General features: G+C 40.7%; 1 protein-coding gene across 3 annotated transcripts; it reads left to right on the top strand.

Moving 5' to 3' along the window:
• Positions 1 to 49: 49 nt before the first annotated feature.
• LOC139370584 (serine/arginine-rich splicing factor 7-like) lies at positions 50 to 14969 on the top strand. Of its 3 annotated transcripts, XM_071110166.1 has the most exons (9): positions 50 to 117; positions 2809 to 2989; positions 3340 to 3516; positions 7609 to 7677; positions 10153 to 10224; positions 10347 to 10400; positions 14071 to 14115; positions 14558 to 14593; positions 14696 to 14969. In XM_071110166.1, the coding sequence occupies exons 1-9, from the start codon at positions 90 to 92 to the stop codon at positions 14748 to 14750; spliced, it is 717 nt and encodes a 238-aa protein (XP_070966267.1). In that variant the 5' UTR covers positions 50 to 89; the 3' UTR covers positions 14751 to 14969. The 3 variants fall into 3 exon arrangements, with proteins under 3 accessions (XP_070966267.1, XP_070966268.1, XP_070966269.1); XM_071110167.1 differs by lacking the exon at positions 14558 to 14593 and having other exon boundaries at positions 59 to 117; XM_071110168.1 differs by lacking the exons at positions 14071 to 14115; positions 14558 to 14593 and having other exon boundaries at positions 59 to 117.
• The last annotated feature ends 1721 nt before the right edge of the window (positions 14970 to 16690 follow it).

The raw sequence follows: 16690 nt of genomic DNA on the forward strand, positions 1-16690 counted from the left end.
TTGGTGACCCGTCCTGTCTTTGACAGTCCTTTCAGGAGAATCATTTGCCACACGCATGCGCAGATTGATTGTAAAGCGGGCCTTGAATCATGTCAAGACACGGTCGAAACGGAGGAGGTAAACTAAATAGCAAAACAGATTTTCACTTCACAAAAATATTATCTAACGCATGTTCAATCGTAGACAAAATACAGTATTCGTGAAGATAATCTCATGCTTAGTTAACTATCTAACGTTAGCTACATTAGGCGTAACGTTACTTAGCTTTCCTAGCTCTTGCCCTAAACGAGCACACCCGATTCTCTAATCAATGGCTTGATTATGTAGCTATTTTTTTTATCAAAATGTTTTAAAGGGGCAATCTGCAGTTGCTACATCCATTTGTGGACGTATAAATCAATGAAATGTGCCCATTGTTTGTTGAAGAATTGAAAGGTGCAATATGCGGAAATCTCTCCGCCATTTCCTGGTTGCTACAATTCTAATAGTTTGCGACAAAACAAGCAGTCGTTGTGTAGAGAATCATTGTACCATCTAACCCGTTGTGAAATATATTTTCCATAACAAAAAGTTACATATTGCAGCTTAAATGCCTCATGACCTTAGTTCAACTGTTGTACCCCGTCAGAACCCAAAATATAAGTATGTTTTACTCCAATGTTTACAAACAATGTAAATGTTAACAAAAAACTAGCTATAAAGCCTCAAAACAAGGTTAAAACTATAATTTGGATATCATAGGATGGTCATTCCTTATATCATTCCTTATATCCATTGCTCTATGAATTTGAGAGAGGTTACATTTCTCCAGCCCCATTTCTCAGCAGGGGCGGGGAAGGCTTTGTTATTAATGCCATACATTTGTTTGGAAAATTTCCTCACAAGCCAGAATGTTGAATTACTTATATTCCTACAGACAACCTGTAAAGTGAGACAATATATTCACAGGAAAGTATACTTACATGAACCTTTCAAGGCGCTGGTGGTGCATTCAGTTCTTTCACTTGAAGCATGCGCAGAACCATTTAAATACATTCACGAGCTCGCCAAGTATGCCTGTGTCTCTTGTGTGCATGCTTCAGGTGATAGAAATCTGAACGCACTACCAGCGCTTTGAAATGTTTGTATTTATACTTCCTGTCGATATGTCTCACGTTCCTACCTGCAAAAGGACCAACCACATGAACAACTGGGAAAGTGAGTAAAAATACAATTTGATCTGTGTCATAGCCGGCCGTGACCAGGAGACCCATGAGGCGGCGCACAATTGGCCCAGAGCCGTCTGGGTTAGGGGAGGGTTTGACCGGCTGGGATTTCCTTTTCCCATCGTGCTCTAGTGACTCCTTGTTGAGGAACCAGGTCATCATTTGGACGGTGTTTCCTCCAACACATTGGTGTGGCTTGCTTCCGGGTTAAGCGAGCACTGTGTCAAGAAGCAGTGCGGCTTGCCAGGGTTGTGTTTCGGAAGACGCATGGCTCTCAACTGTCGCCTCTCCTGAGTCCGTAGGGGAGTTGCAATGATGGGACAAGACTGTAACTACCAATTGGATATCATGAAGAAGGTGGTAAAAGTACAAAAAACGAAAATATTATTTTATTCAACACTCTAGCTTGTAGAGGTCATGAGGGGAAACTTTCCTGATCCAAATGCCAATTTCTGCCTGACGTAGAAATCAATAAAATTCAACTTTGGGTCTTTAGGCTAAACTGCTGATTGCGGCTTTAAATATATCAGTAGGGATTAGTAGACAAGTTGAATTAGGTGTGCTAGCTCTGGAATAGATCAATAACATGTAACATCTGTGGTCCCCAAGACATTTGAGAACCACTGATAACGTTAGTATAGCTAAAGAGTCTAGGGATTAAGATGCTAAACTCTTACTACTTTTGTAGAGGGCAGCTCATGAGTCAAAAATGGGTCTGCAAAATTGGACCTTATTTGCAGTTTAATTAGGCTAAGTAACAAAAATAAACAAAATCCTCACCTCACTGGCTGTTCCACCTTCTGTCTTAGTTGATGTGTTGACTCGTTCACCACAGAGCCAAACATAGCTACGCTTGATGAATACACCATTCCTCTGTAACATTAGTCGGTGTCATAAAGAATTCAATGGTTATGTATGACATATGTTAGGGGATGGATTACATCTAAATTCAAAGAGCAAATTACACGTTCACTTGGCAACTAATGCAAATCAAACATGGGCCTAGGCCTAATCATAACCCCATAAATCTTTTGTCTTATCATAAAGAAAGGGAAAGGGGGATACCGAGTCAGTTGTACAACTGAAAGTATTCAGCTGAAATGTGTCTTCTGCATTTAACCCAACCCCTCTGAATCAGACAGGTAGAAATTGATAAATTACTAGATGTTACACAATCTAGTAGCAAGGTATGGAGATAAGGTTGATCCTTTGCCTAATTTATCACATTTTCAGGCTTCAAATATTTGCTCTAGTGTGATTTAGGTGATACGTAATTGCAGTAAATCACTACATACAGCTCATTGTCATGTGGAAAAGTACACAATATTATATTCATATGGCTGACACTAGTAATTTATAATTTTATTTAGAACATAGCATGAGGAACTGCCTCAGGCCAACCCTATGCTAATTATTCACTGACCTCAATACATATGGGATGCCTTGAGAGGGCTGCATTTCAATGTGATTTTTACATTTGTGCAGTTACTTCCAACAACCCTTTTGATACGGAGCTTAGGGGAGTGGGAAATCAAAGGCCTCTCAGAACAGAAGTCAGCGTGTTGCAGCAGTGGTGGCACCTCTTTCTGTTTTTCCTTTGCAGACTCTAAGATTTATGTCGGTAACCTGGGCACTGGTGCAGGGAAAGGAGAGCTAGAGCGGGCGTTCGGCTATTACGGACCTTTAAGAACCGTGTGGATTGCTAGGAACCCCCCGGGCTTTGCCTTTGTGGAGTTTGAAGACACCCGGGATGCAGAAGATGCGGTCCGAGGCCTTGACGGCAAGTAAGTGATACCTCAAGACTTCAGACTTTGCCCCCAAGTTTAGCCTACTTTCCAGGACCTACAAGCTGAAAGGGCTCAAAGGGCACCTGTGTTGTTGACGTTTGCCAATCAATAATGTAATTTGCTCTTTGCAAATATTGAAGGATTTTATTGGTTTAGGGACATCTATCAGTAGATGGTAAGCAGGTAGCTGGTATTATCTTGTTACTCATTTCCTACTATCCAGATCATACACTTAAGGTATGTTCCTAAATGCTTGTTACACTTTAGATGGGTTTCCTTAAGTCCTCTTTTTAAAGTGAACTATGCCATTGTGCAATTTGCTGACTGTCGAACTGACTGTTTTTCAGGTTGATTTCTGGATCTCGAGTTCGAGTTGAATTATCTACAGGAATGCCGCGGCGATCTCGGTACGAGCGTGCGCCCACCAACCGGCCCTTTGACTCCAACGACAAGTGCTATGAGTGTGGTGAGCGGGGGCACTATGCCTACGACTGCCACCGCTACGGTCGACGCAGGAGGACCAGGTAAAGCCTCCTTAACCAATACATCAGATTTAGCTTGTTTTGGTCTTTTCTTATTTTGATAGTTGTCGCTTATTTTCCATTGTCTTGATTTTTCAGTGTCTTATGTAGATAAAAAAAAAATGAAAGATGATTATTATACTATCATACAACCTGTTGTTGTTGCAACTTTTGTCTCTCCATCTGTCACTTAATCCCTTTTAAAATATGGAAATACTTCTGAACTGTTATGTGGGTTTTTTTTGTTAACAACTCACCTGGTCAAAACATTTCAGGTTTCGTCGTTTGATTCAGAGTGTCACGATCCTTAACGATTTCATGAGGCATCTAGCAAATTCCACACTTTCGATCCTATGACCATGGGGTTGATCGATCAACCAGACCTCCCCTTCTCAAGCAACTGCCACTTCTAGCTGCACCTTAAAGATTTCATAGAGGGCTGACAATTCACCAGATGATTTGGTTATCAATTTGAGCCTGGGGTTTTGTAAAGAGGACAACCTGGTAGACCATGGTCCCGTCTAGACAAATCGCCTTGCATCTATCAAGTCTCAATCAAGCGATTTGGCTGTCAATACAATCATCATCGTTAGAAATCGAAGAACACGACTAGATGCAGAGGTCGGCTGATAGATACTTCTAGAACGCCTAGATCTGCTCGAACCTTGGTCCAAAGTGGGTCAACCGGGCAAACTCGCAAGGTTTATTTCAAGTACCAATTGTGTTTTTATCTCCAATGTATGACTTGACAATAACATTCTTCTCTTCCACTCTTTACTAGAGAACTGAAAGGCCTGCTTTAAGCAGGATACATTAGCTCCATGAACAGCTATGTCTATATTAGAGGTCGACCGATTATGATTTTTCAACGCCGATACCGATTATTGGAGGACAAAAAAAAGCCGATACCGATTAATCAGCCAATTTTTATGTATATAGTTGAAGTCGGAAGTTTACATACACCTTAGCAAAATACATTTAAACTCAGTTTTTCACAATTCTTGACTTTTAATCCTAGTAAGAATTCCCTGTCTTAGGTCAGTTAGGGGGGGTAAAATTCACAAAAAAAACAACAACAAAAAAAAGAAGTTTACATACACTCAATTAGTATTTGGTAGCATTGCCTTTAAATTGCTTAACTTGGGTCAAACGTTTCATGTAGCCTTCCACAAGCTTCCTACAATAAGTTGGGTGAATTTTGGCCCATTCCTCCTGACAGAGCTGGTGTAACTGAGTCAGGTTTGTAAGGCCTCCTTGTTCTCACACGGTTTTTCAGTTCTGCCCACAAATATTCTATGGGATTGAGGTCAGGGCTTTGTGATGGCCGCTCCAATAACTTGACTTTGTTGTCCTTAAGCCATTTTGCCACAACTTTGGAAGTATGCTTGGGGTCATTGTCCATTTGGAAGACCCATTTGCGATCAAGCTTTAACTGATGTCTTAAGATGTTGCTTCAATATATCCACATAATATTCCTCCTCATGATGCCCTCTATTTTGTGAAGTGCACCAGTTCTTCCTGCAGCAAAGCACCCCACAACATGATGCTGCCTCCCCCGTGCTTCATGGTTGGGATGATGTTCTTCGACTTGCAAGCCTCCCAGTTTTACCTCCAAACATAACGATGTTCATTATGGCCAAACAGTTCTATTTTTGTTTCATCAGACCAGAGGCCATTTCTCCCAAAAGTACGATCTTTGTCCCCATGTGCAGTCGCAAACCGTAGCTTCTTCCTCGCTGAGCGGCCTTTCAGGTTATGTCGATATGGAACTTGTTTCACTGTAGATATAGATACTTTTGTACCTGTTTCCTCCAGTATCTTCTCACGGTCCTTTGCTGTTGTTCTGGGATTGATTTGCACATTTCGCACCAAAATACGTTCATCTCTAGGAAACAGAACGTGTCTCCTTCCTGACCTGTATGACGACTGCGTGGTCCCATGGTGTTTATACTTGCATACTATTGTTTGTACAGATGAATGTGGTACCTTCAGGCGTTTGGAAATTGCTCCCAAGGATGAACCAGACTTGTGGAGGTCTACATTTTTTTTCTGAGGTCTTGGCTGATTCCTTTTGATTTTCCCATATCAAGCAAAGAGGCACTGAGTTTGTAGGTAGGCCTTGAAATACATGCACAGGTACACCTCCAATTGACTCAAATTATGTCAATTAGCCTATCAGAAGCATCTAAAGCCATGAGATCATTTTCTGGAATTTTCCAAGCTGTTTAAAGGCACAGTCAACTTACTGTATGTAAACTTCTGACCCACTGGAATAATCTGCCTGTAAACAATTGTTGGCAAAATTACTTGTCATGCACAAAGTAGATGTCCTAACCAACTTGCCAAAACTATAGTTTGTTAACAAGAAATTGTGGAGTGGTTGAAAAACAAGTTTTAATGACTCCAACCTAGATGTATGTAAACTTCTGACTTGAACTGTATATATGTAATAATGACAATTACAACAATACTGAATGAACAACGAACACTTTTATTTTAACTTATTATAATACATAAATAAAATAAATTGTCTCAAATAAATAATGAAACATATTCAATTTGGTTTAAATAATGCAAACACAATGTTGGAGAAGAAAGTAAAAGTGCAATATGTGCCATGTAAAAAAGCTAACGTTTAAGTTAGAACATAAGAAAGCTGGTGGTTTCTTTTAACATGAGTCTTCAATATTCCCAGTTAAGAAGTTTTAGGTTGTAGTTATTATAGGAATTATAGGACTATTTCTCTATACCATTTGTATTTCATATACCTTTGACTATTGGATGTTCTTATTGGCACTAGTATTGCCAGCCTAATCTCGGGAGTTGATAGGCTTGAAGTCATAAACAGTGCTGTGCCTCAAGCATTGCTAAGAGCTGCTGGCAAACGCAGTGAAGAGCTGTTTGAATGAATGCTTACGAGCCTGCTGCTGCCAACCACTGCTAAGTCAGACTGCTCTGTCAAATATCAAATCATATACTTAATTATAATATAGTAAACACACAGAAATACGAGCCTTTGGTCATTAATATGGTCAAATCCGGAAACTTTCATTTCGAAAACAAAACGTTTATTCTTTCAGTGAAATACGCAACCGTTCCGTATTTTATCGAATGGGTGGCAACCCTAAGTCTAAATATTGCTGTTACATTGCACAACCTTCAATGTTATGTCATAATTATGTAAAATTCTGGCAAATTAATTACGGTCTCTACACAGTTCGCAACGAGCCAGGCGGCCCAAACTGTTGCATATTATACCCTGACTCCGTTTGCACTGAACGCAAGAGAAGTGACACCATTTCCCTAGTTAAAATTGCCTGCTAACATGAATTTCTTTTAACTACATATGCAGGTTACAAAAATATATACTTGTGTATTGATTTTAAGAAAGGCATTGATGTTTATGGCTAGGTACATTTGTGCAAAGTAAGTGCTTTTTCCGCGAATGCGCTTTTGTTAAATCATCACCCATTTGGCGAAGTTGAAGTAGGCTGTGATTCAATGATAAATTAACAAGCACCGCATTGATTATATGCAATGCAAAACAAGCTAGTTAACTACACATGGTTGATGATATTACTAGGTTAACTAGTGATTATGTGAAGATTTTTTTTTTTTTTATATATATAAGAAGTTTATTGCTAGCTAGCAACTTACCTTGGCTCTTTGCAGCCACAAGGTCCTTTTTATGCTGCACTCGCGTAACAGGTGGTCAGCCTGCCACGCAGTCTCCTCGTGGATTGCAATGTAATCGGCCATAATCGGCGTCCAAAAAGGCAGATTAACGATTGTTATGAAAAATTTAAATCGGCCCTAATTAATCGGCCATGCCGATTAATCGGTCGACCTCTAGTCTATATAGTGACTCCTACTACCAGTTCCATTGCACGTGTAATGCTAAATCTAATGTAATCCCCCTTTTTTGTGTGTTGATTTGAGCCAGAGTCAGAGCATCAGTGGGCTTAGGGTAATTGTTGTTGTCAGAGGCCAGGTCAGAATTAAAGACAGACTGAGGCAGTGTTATGTGGGGCTTCGCGGGGCCTGCTCTGAACTGTCAATCTTTCCCTCCCTCCCCCTCGTTTGGATGTGGTTTAGGTCCCGGTCTCACTCCAGGTCCGGTGGGAGGAGGTACTCTCGCTCTCGCAGCCGGGGCCGTGGCAGGAGGTGAGCATTCTTATGCAAATTTTTCTCGTTCCAAAGGCTCTGTTGTCCAACTTCCTCGGAAGAGGGTCACATCAATCATCGATGGAGTTCCTCAGGGGTCTATTCTTGGACCTCTTTTTTTCATAACACGTATAATGAAACAAAAATGATTGTACAGTACATTCAGAAAGTATTCAGACCCCTTGACTTTTTACACATTTTGTTACTTACAGCCTTATTCTAAAATGTATTAAATTGTTTCCCCCCTCATCAATATCTCATTTACATAAGTATTCATACCCTTTACTCAGTACTTTGTTGAAGCACCTTTGGCAGCGATTACAGCTTCGAGTCTTCTTGGGTATTACGCTACAAGCTTGGCAAACCTGTATTTGGGGAGTTTCTCCCATTTTCTCTACAGTTTCTCCCATTTTCTCAATTTTCTCTACAGGCATCACTGCACAGCTATTTTCATGTCTCCAGATATGTTCGATTGAGTTCAAGTCAGGGCTCTGGCTGGGCTACTCAAGGACGTTCATAGACTTGTCCCGAAGCTACTCCTGCATTGTCTTGGCTGTGGGCTTAGGGTCGTTGTCCTGTTGGAAGGTGAACCTTCGCCCCAGTCTTAAGATCCTGAGCGCTCTGGAGCAGGTTTTTTTCAAGGATCTCTCCGTTCATCTTTGCCTCAATCCTGACTAGTGTCCCTGCCGCTGAAAAACATCTGCACAGCATGATGCTGTCGCCACCATGCTTCCCCCGTGGGGATGAAGGCCTCATTGGTGGAGTGCCGCAGAGATGGGAGAACCTTCCAGAAGGACAACCATCTCCAAATAGGAACTTTGGAGCTTTGTCAGAGTGACCATTCGGTTCTTGGTCACCTCCCTGATCAAGGCCCTTCTCTCCCGATTGCTCAGTTTAGCCGGGCGGCCGGCTCTAGGAGGAGTATTGGTGGTTCCAAACCTCTTTCATTTAAGAATGATGGAGGCCACTGTGTTCTTGGACCTTCAATGCTGCAGAAATGTTTTGGTACCCCTCCCCAGATCTGTGCCTCGACACAATCCTGTCTCGGAGCTCTACGGACAATTCCTTTGATCTCATGGCTTTGTTTTTGCTCTGACATGCACAGTCAACTGTGGGACCTTTATATAGACAGGTGTGCCTTTTCCAAATCATGTTCAATCAATTGAGTTTAACACACGTGGACTCCAATCAAGTTGTAGAAACCTCTCAAGCATGATCAATGAAAACATGATGCACCTGAGCTCAATTTCGCATCTCATAGCAAAGGGTCTGAATACTTATGTAAATACGTTTTTTTTAATGATTTTTTTTGCCAACATTTCTAAACCTGTTTTTGCTTTATCATTATGAGGTATTGCGTGTAGATTGATGAGGAAAATGTGTTGTTTAATCCATTTTAGAATAAGGCTGTAACGAAACAAAATGTGGAAAAATGGAAGGGGCCTGAATACTTTCTGAATATACTGTGTATAAAACATTAGGAACACCTTAATATTCAGTTGCACCCCCTTTTGCCCTTAGAACAGCCCCAATTCGTCAGTGCATGGACTACAAGGTGTCAAGTGTTCCACAGGGATGCTGGCCCATGTTGATTCTAATGCTTCCCACAGTTGTGTCAAGTTCTCTGGATGTCCTTTGAGTGCTGGATCATTGTTGATACACACGGGAAACTTGAGCGTAAAAAACCCAGCAGCATTGCAGTTCTCGATACACTCAAACCGGTGCGCCTGGCACCTACTACCATACCCCGTTCAAAGGCACTTACATCTTTTGTCTTGCCCAATCAATCAAATGTATTTATAAAGTCCTTTTTACATCCGCAGATGTCACAAAGTGCTATACAGAAACCTAGCTTAGAACCCCAAACAGCAAGTAGAAGCACGGTGGCTAGGAAAAACTCCCCATTCACCCTATGAATGGCACACATACACAACCCATGTCTCAAGTCCTTCTTTAACCTGTCTCCTCCCCTTCATCTCCACTAACTGAAGTGGATTTACCAAGTGACATCAATAAGGGATCATAGCTTTCACCTGGTCAGTCTATGTCAGGGTTCTCCAACCCTGTTCCTGGAAAGCTACCTTTCTGTAGGTTTTTGCTCCAACCCCAGTTGTAACTAAACTGATTCAGCTGATCAATCAGCTAATTATTAGAATCAGGTGTGCTAGATTAGGATGTGAGGGAACCTACAGGATGGTAGCTCTCCAGGAACACGGGTTGGAGAGCCCTGGTCTGTCATGGAAAGAACAGGTGTTCCTAATGTTTTGTGCACTCAGTGTAGAGTAAATTGTCATTACACTATTATTCTGTACACAACTCCATATACATGCATGCATGCATACATTCACCACCGATACATATACAGATTTATATGTGTTACGGTAGTATGATAGAGTAGTTGATCAGGAATGGCAGTGCAGAGTTTACCGGGTCTGAAGGTATGTTAGCTAACAGCTTTTAATATTTATGTTCTAGATCAAGATCCTTCTCTCCACGCCGCTCTCGTTCTCCTAGAAGATCTAGAGCCCTTACCCCCAAGAGATCAAGGTAAATTGTAGAAAAATGGACTTGCTTGCATTATTTAAAGATCCCACATTGTGTAAAACAATAACATTTTTCACTTATTTAGTAAATGATGGGTGTTGCTTTTCCCCCTAATTTCTTTTTAGATCTCGATCAAAGTCCAGATCAAGGTCTAGGTCACATTCTCATGCAAAGACCAGGTGAGAAATATAACTGTTTCAATGCTCTGATCAGCGTTACATTGCTATTGTCAACAATGCAGCTACATAAGTTGAGTAATTAACAATGCAACAGTTTGTGTCAATCCCCAAAGATTGTCACTACTGCAACAAAATACAATTATGTGTTGGTATTGACCGTTTCGGGTATTACAATTTAGACATTTGCTTGATATATTACATCACTGACTTAAGAGACTAAAGCAGGTTCCTCATTCCATGGAGGGCATAGTGTCTGCAGGTTTTCCCTTTAGATGAAGTAAGAGACAACCAGGTGAGGAGAGTTACTACGTTGAACAAAAATATAAACATAACAAGTGTTGGTCCCATATTTCATGAGCTGAAATAAAAGATCCCAGAAATGTTCCACAAAAAGTTTCTCTCAAATTTAGTGCACAGATTTGTGTACATCCCTGTTAGTGAGCATTTCTCCTTTGCCTAGATAATCCATCCACCTGACAGGTGTGGCATATCAATAACCTGATTAAACAGCATGATCATTACACGGGTGCACCTTTTGCTGTGGACAGTAAAAGTCCACTAAAATGTTTTGTCACACAACACAATGCCACAGATGTCTCAAGTTTCGAGGGAGCATGGTGACTGCAGGAATGTTCAGCAGAGCTGTTCCCAGAGAATTAAATGTTAATTTCTTTACCATAAGCCTCCTCCAATGTAATTTTAGAAAATTTGGCAGTAGGTCCAACCGGCCTCGCAACCACAGACCACGTGTAACCACTCCAGCCCAGGACCGCCACATCTGGCTTCTTCACCTGCGAGATCGTCTGGGATGAGCCACCGGGACAGCTGATGAAACTGTGGGTTTGCACAACCAAAGAATTTCTGCACAAATTCTCAGAAACCGTCTCAGGGAAGGCAATCTGTGTGCTCGTCTTCCTCACCAGGGTCTTGACCTGACTGCAGTTTGGTGTCGTAACCAACTTCAATGGGCAAATGCTCACCTTCAAAGGACACTGAGAAGCTGGAGAAGTGTGCTCTTCAAGGATGAATCCTGATTTTTAACTGTACCAGGCAGATGGCAGACAGCCTTGGGTGGATCGAGTGGTTTGCTGATTGTGAACAGAGTGCCCCATGGTGGCGTTGGGGTTATGGTATGGGTAGGCATAACGTCTTAGGGCTGCAATCCCGTTAACGGGATGATATGACAACAGCCAGTGAAAGTGCAGGGCGCCAAATTCAAAACAGAAATCTCATAATTAAAATTCCTCAAACATACATTTCTTATACCGTTTTAAAGGTAATCTTGTTCTTAATCCCACCGATAAAAAAAAAAAAATGCTTTACATCGAAAGCACCACAAACTATTGTTAGGTCACCACCAAGCCACAGAAAAACTCTGCCATTTTTCCAGGAGTCACAAAAAGCACAAATAGAGAGAAAGTTAATCACTAACCTTTGATGATCTTCATCATATGACACTCATAGGACTTCATGTTACACAATACATGTATGTTTTGTTTGATAAAGTTCATATTTATATAACAAAAATCTGATTTTACATTGGCGCGTTACGTTCACTAGTTCCAAAAACATCCAGTGATTTTGCATAGCCACATCGATTCAACAGAAATACTCATCATAAATGTAGATGATAATACAAGTTATACTCATGGAATTATAGATATACCTCTCCTTAATGCAACCACTGTGTCAGATTTCAAAAAAAAATTTGCGGAAAAAGCAAACCATGCAATAATCTGAGACGGCGCTCAGAAATTTTATCAATTTTGCCGCCGTGTTGAAGTCAACAGAAACCAGAAATTACTTGATAAATATTCCCTTATCTTTGATGATCTTCCAGGAAGTTCCACAATAAATGCTTGATTTTTTTCGATAATTTCCGTTATATATGTCCAAGTAGCTACTTTTGTTAGCGTCAGGTACACATATCCAAACGCTTGTGCGTTTGGACAAAAACTTCGGACAAAGACTTCAAAAAGTTATATTACATATTAAGTATAGAATCAATCATTAGGATGTTTTTATCATACATTTTCAATAAAGTTCCAACCGGAGAATTCCTTTGTGTCTACAGGGGGGCGATAATCATGTGGAATGCGCATGACCAGGAAATGTCTCTCTTCCAGTAAGCTGACTCATTCAGCTCTTATTCAGTCCCACAACACAGTAGAAGCCTCATTCAAGTTTCTAAAGACGGTTGACATCTAGTGGAAGCCCTAGGAAGTGCAACTTCATTCATATCCCAATGTGAATTCAATAGGGCCTGAGTTGAAAATCGACCAACCTCAGATTTCTCACTTCCTGTTTGGATTTCTTCTCAGGTTTTTGCCTGCCATATGAGTTCTGTTATACTCACAGACATCATTCAAACAGTTTTAGAAACTTCAGAGTGTTTTCTATCCAATACTAATAATAATATGCATATATTAGCAACTGTGACTGAGGAGCAGGCCGTTTACTCTGGGCACCTTTCATCCAAGCTACTCAATACTGCTCCTGCAGCCATAAGAAGATAAGCTAATAACCTAATGAACCTAATGAATTTATTTCAATTTGCTGATTTCTTTAAATGAACTGTAACGCAGTAAAATCTTTGAAATTGTTGCATATTGATTTTGATTTTTGTTGAGTGTAATTAGTGACCTAATTTCATCAATCAACTACAAGGGAAGAGCGAAAACCCGCAGGCACTCGGCCCTCCGTGGAATGAGTTGAAGTGAGGCCTAAAGCCTTGTTCACACTGCAGGCCTTAATGCTCAAATCAGTTTTTTTTTTCAAATCAGTTTTGTAATGGTGACTGTTCAAACGGCAAGTTACAAGTGACCAAATCGTACTTGCCCTTTGTTCTGTTGTCTGTACCATGTTGTGTGCTGCTACCATGTTGTTGTCATGTTGTGGTGCTACCATGCTATGTTATTGTCTTAGGTCTCTCTTTATGTTGTGGTAATGTGTGTTCTGTCCTATATATTGTTTAATCCCCAGGCCTTTCTGTAGGCCATCATTGTAAACAAAAATGTGTTCTTTACTGACTTGCCTAGTTAAATATAAAATACATGTGTGTGTTCAGATAGCAGTCATTTGCTGACATGGCTACACTAGTTGTCATAGTAATGATGGGTGTGTGTGCAGTGGTGTAGGCTGATTGGTGGTGGTGCTTGTGCTTCCTATTACTAAGAAGTTTTGTAGCAAACCTAAGGTGACAACAATGTTTGCCATGGACTTTTACCCAGTTGCTTTGAATGTTCAAAATCATAGTGTAAGAACACTTTTAAAGCCTCAGGATAAGATTATCCAACTTTCAAAGCTAGTCCTTTTTGGCTAGCCGCAGCAGTCAACTAGCTAGCTAGGTAGCTGTTTAGGTTTGTAGTACATTCACTAATTTGTTCATAAGCAATTAACAAGCTAGCTAGCTACAACGTCACGTTCTTGTCAAACTCAACAAAGTATCTTGAGGGCAAATAAATCAGATTTGACTGTTCAGACAAGTCGCTTTGCCAGCAATCAGATTGAAGGTGGTTTGAAATATCAGATTCCATGTAGCTTTTGAATGTTCAGACTGCAGGAAAAGTAACAGAAGTGATCTTAACACATTGGTGGAGATAAAAACCACAATGACAAACAAGAAAAGGGGACACTAGAATATGAATGCCTTGTATGTTTACTTCTTCAGGTCTGGTTCTGTGGGCAGATCCAAGTCTGGTTCCCCCACGAGGAGGTATGCAGAAGTCTTGAGTCTGACCCCAATTTTCTTTCCACCATTCTCCTCTCTAAACGATCTGTGGAACAGTTTGACAATGCATGATAAGCAGCAAAACGAGACAATGACAATGTCCATGCGGGAGGGCAATCGTTATGCATGGTTACAGTTAACGGTGTAGATGCATGATGGTTCGTTAAGTCAGGCTACTAAAGCATTACAAGTGAAAGGTAGACTGCAATAAATCAACAACAATTACATTCACATCTTTAATTCAATATGTAAAATATGTATTAAAGGTTATTTGAATTGTATTCTTTAAATTCACCCAAGTAATACATTTTGCATGACAAACTTTTATTTAATGCATGGTCTTTAAATACTTTGCTTGCTACAAATTGCCACTGTCAAAGTCTTGTAAGAATGAGCTCTAAAATGAAAATTCTATTTTAAATCCCAGCTGTTCAAAATCTAAAGCTTCACCTCAAAAACCAAGGTGCGTTTTTCCTCCCAGCTGAGGTAATGACTTTAAGTTGGGGTTAATGCACAGCAAATAAATGAGGAGGGAAGACTCATTTCTGTTTTTTCTCTCTTTCAGCCACTCTACCTCGAGGAGTCCTCGTCGAAGTGACAGCTCGGAGAGGGACGACTGAACTTGGGAAGTTTTTGTTTCTTTATGTTAGCATCTCTAGTGACTAAGTTCTTTGTAAACCCATTGTATTGTATCATTTGAACATATGTGGTGGTGTTAATTTCCTCCTGAGGCATATTACTGACGTTTCAAGAAGAAGCAATGGGGACCCAGTTTGGAATGCTTTTGTGTTTGTGTTTTAGAAATAGTTGTTGGTTAATAAAGTATATTTGATTTAAAACGGTTGTGATACTGTTTTGGTGCTGTGTTGTCCATCTGGGCACAGTTGGTCTTTATATAGCACAACTAATGAAATGGTTGATAAATTAAATGTTTTCGATTGAGTGGTACCTATAGATGGCAATGTTGCACTTGCGAAATGTGCTCTTCGAATTTTGAACTCAGGATTAGAGAACACTGCTCTTGTATTATCCTTGATACCAAATAGCTACTACTACTACTTTAAGCTCTTGCTTCTACAAATGTGTAGGTTAATATTTGATTTCAGACCTTTGGCCTACTTGTATATGTACTGACATGTATGTGTAACTGATAAATGCACACCAGTGCTGTTTAAGATGAGAGAGGGCATTTTTTTTTCATGAGCATGGCCTTATATCTATTATAGCATATTGGATAACTCTCATATTCCATTCACCCAGGCCAATGTAACAGTGACAGGTTTAGGCTACTACGTGATACATTTTCCCTATGACCATCATGATGTTGCTATAACCTAGCCTATGAAGGACATTTTACAACGTAGGTGCACCCAGGTCGAGAAACAAATTTAAGGTGACGTACAGGGACACATGGACAGACAGTGACATTAAATACTGCCTTGCACACTTGCCCGCATCTAGTTGATAGTGCCTTCGGAAAGTATTCAGACCCCTTGACTTTTTCCACATTTTGTTACGCTATATAGCCTTATTCTAAAATTGATTAAATTAATAAAATTCCTCAGCAATCTATGCACAATACCACATAATGACAAAATAAAACACAGAATTACCTTATTTACATAAGTATTCAGGCCCTTTGCTATGAGATGCGAAATTGAGCTAAGTTGCATCCTGTTTCCATTGATCATCCCTGATGTTTCTACAACTTGATTGGAGTCCACCTGTGGTAAACTCAATTGATTGGACATGATTTGAAAAGGCACACCTCTTTATATAAGGTCCCACAGTTGACAGTGCATGTCAGAAGAAACCAAGCCATGAGGTCAAAGGAATTGTACGTAGAGTTCCAAGACAGGATTGTGTCGAGGCACAGATCTGAGGAAGGGTACCAAAAAATGTCTGCAGCATTAAAGGTCCCCGAGAATACACTGGCCGCAATCATTCTTAAATGGAAGACGTTTGGAACTACCAAGACTCTTCTTAGAGTTTGCTGCACGGCCAAACTGAGCAATCGGGGGAGAAGGGCCTTGGTCAGGGAGGTGACCAAGAACACCATGGTCAATCTGACAGCGCTCTAGAGTTCCTCTGTGGAGATGGGAGAACCTTCCGGAAGGACAACCAAATCAGGCCTTTATGGTAGAGTGGCCAGGACTGAAGCCTCTCCTCAGTAAAAGACACCTAAAGACTCTCAGACCATGAGAAACAAGATTCTCTGGTTTGATGAAACCAAGATTGAACTGTTCGGCCTAAAGACAACGCAGGATGTCATCTACAAAATAGCGATGTCATCTACAAAATAGCTTCCAATACTCTACTCGGCAAACTGGATGCAGTTTATCACAGTGCCATCCGTTTTGTTACTAAAGCACCTTATACCACCCACCACTGCAACCTGTATGCTCTAGTCGGCTGGCCCTCGCTACATATTCGTTGCCAGACCCACTGGCTCCAGGTCATCTACAAGTCCATGCTAGGTAAAGCTCTGCCTTATCTCAGTTCACTGGTCACGATGGCAACACCCACCCGTAGCACGCGCTCCAGCAGGTGTATCTCACTG

Source organism: Oncorhynchus clarkii, chromosome 17 (assembly GCF_045791955.1).
Source record: "Oncorhynchus clarkii lewisi isolate Uvic-CL-2024 chromosome 17, UVic_Ocla_1.0, whole genome shotgun sequence".
Taxonomy (NCBI): Eukaryota; Metazoa; Chordata; class Actinopteri; order Salmoniformes; family Salmonidae; genus Oncorhynchus; species Oncorhynchus clarkii.

Coding starts and splice junctions, on each gene's coding strand:
- LOC139370584 (XM_071110166.1), top strand. CDS start 90: ATGTCAAGACACGGTCGAAACGGAGGAG. Junction 10,401..14,070: donor CATTCTCATGCAAAGACCAG/GTGAGAAATATA, acceptor TTACTTCTTCAG/GTCTGGTTCTGTGGGCAGAT. Junction 14,594..14,695: donor GCTTCACCTCAAAAACCAAG/GTGCGTTTTTCC, acceptor TCTCTCTTTCAG/CCACTCTACCTCGAGGAGTC.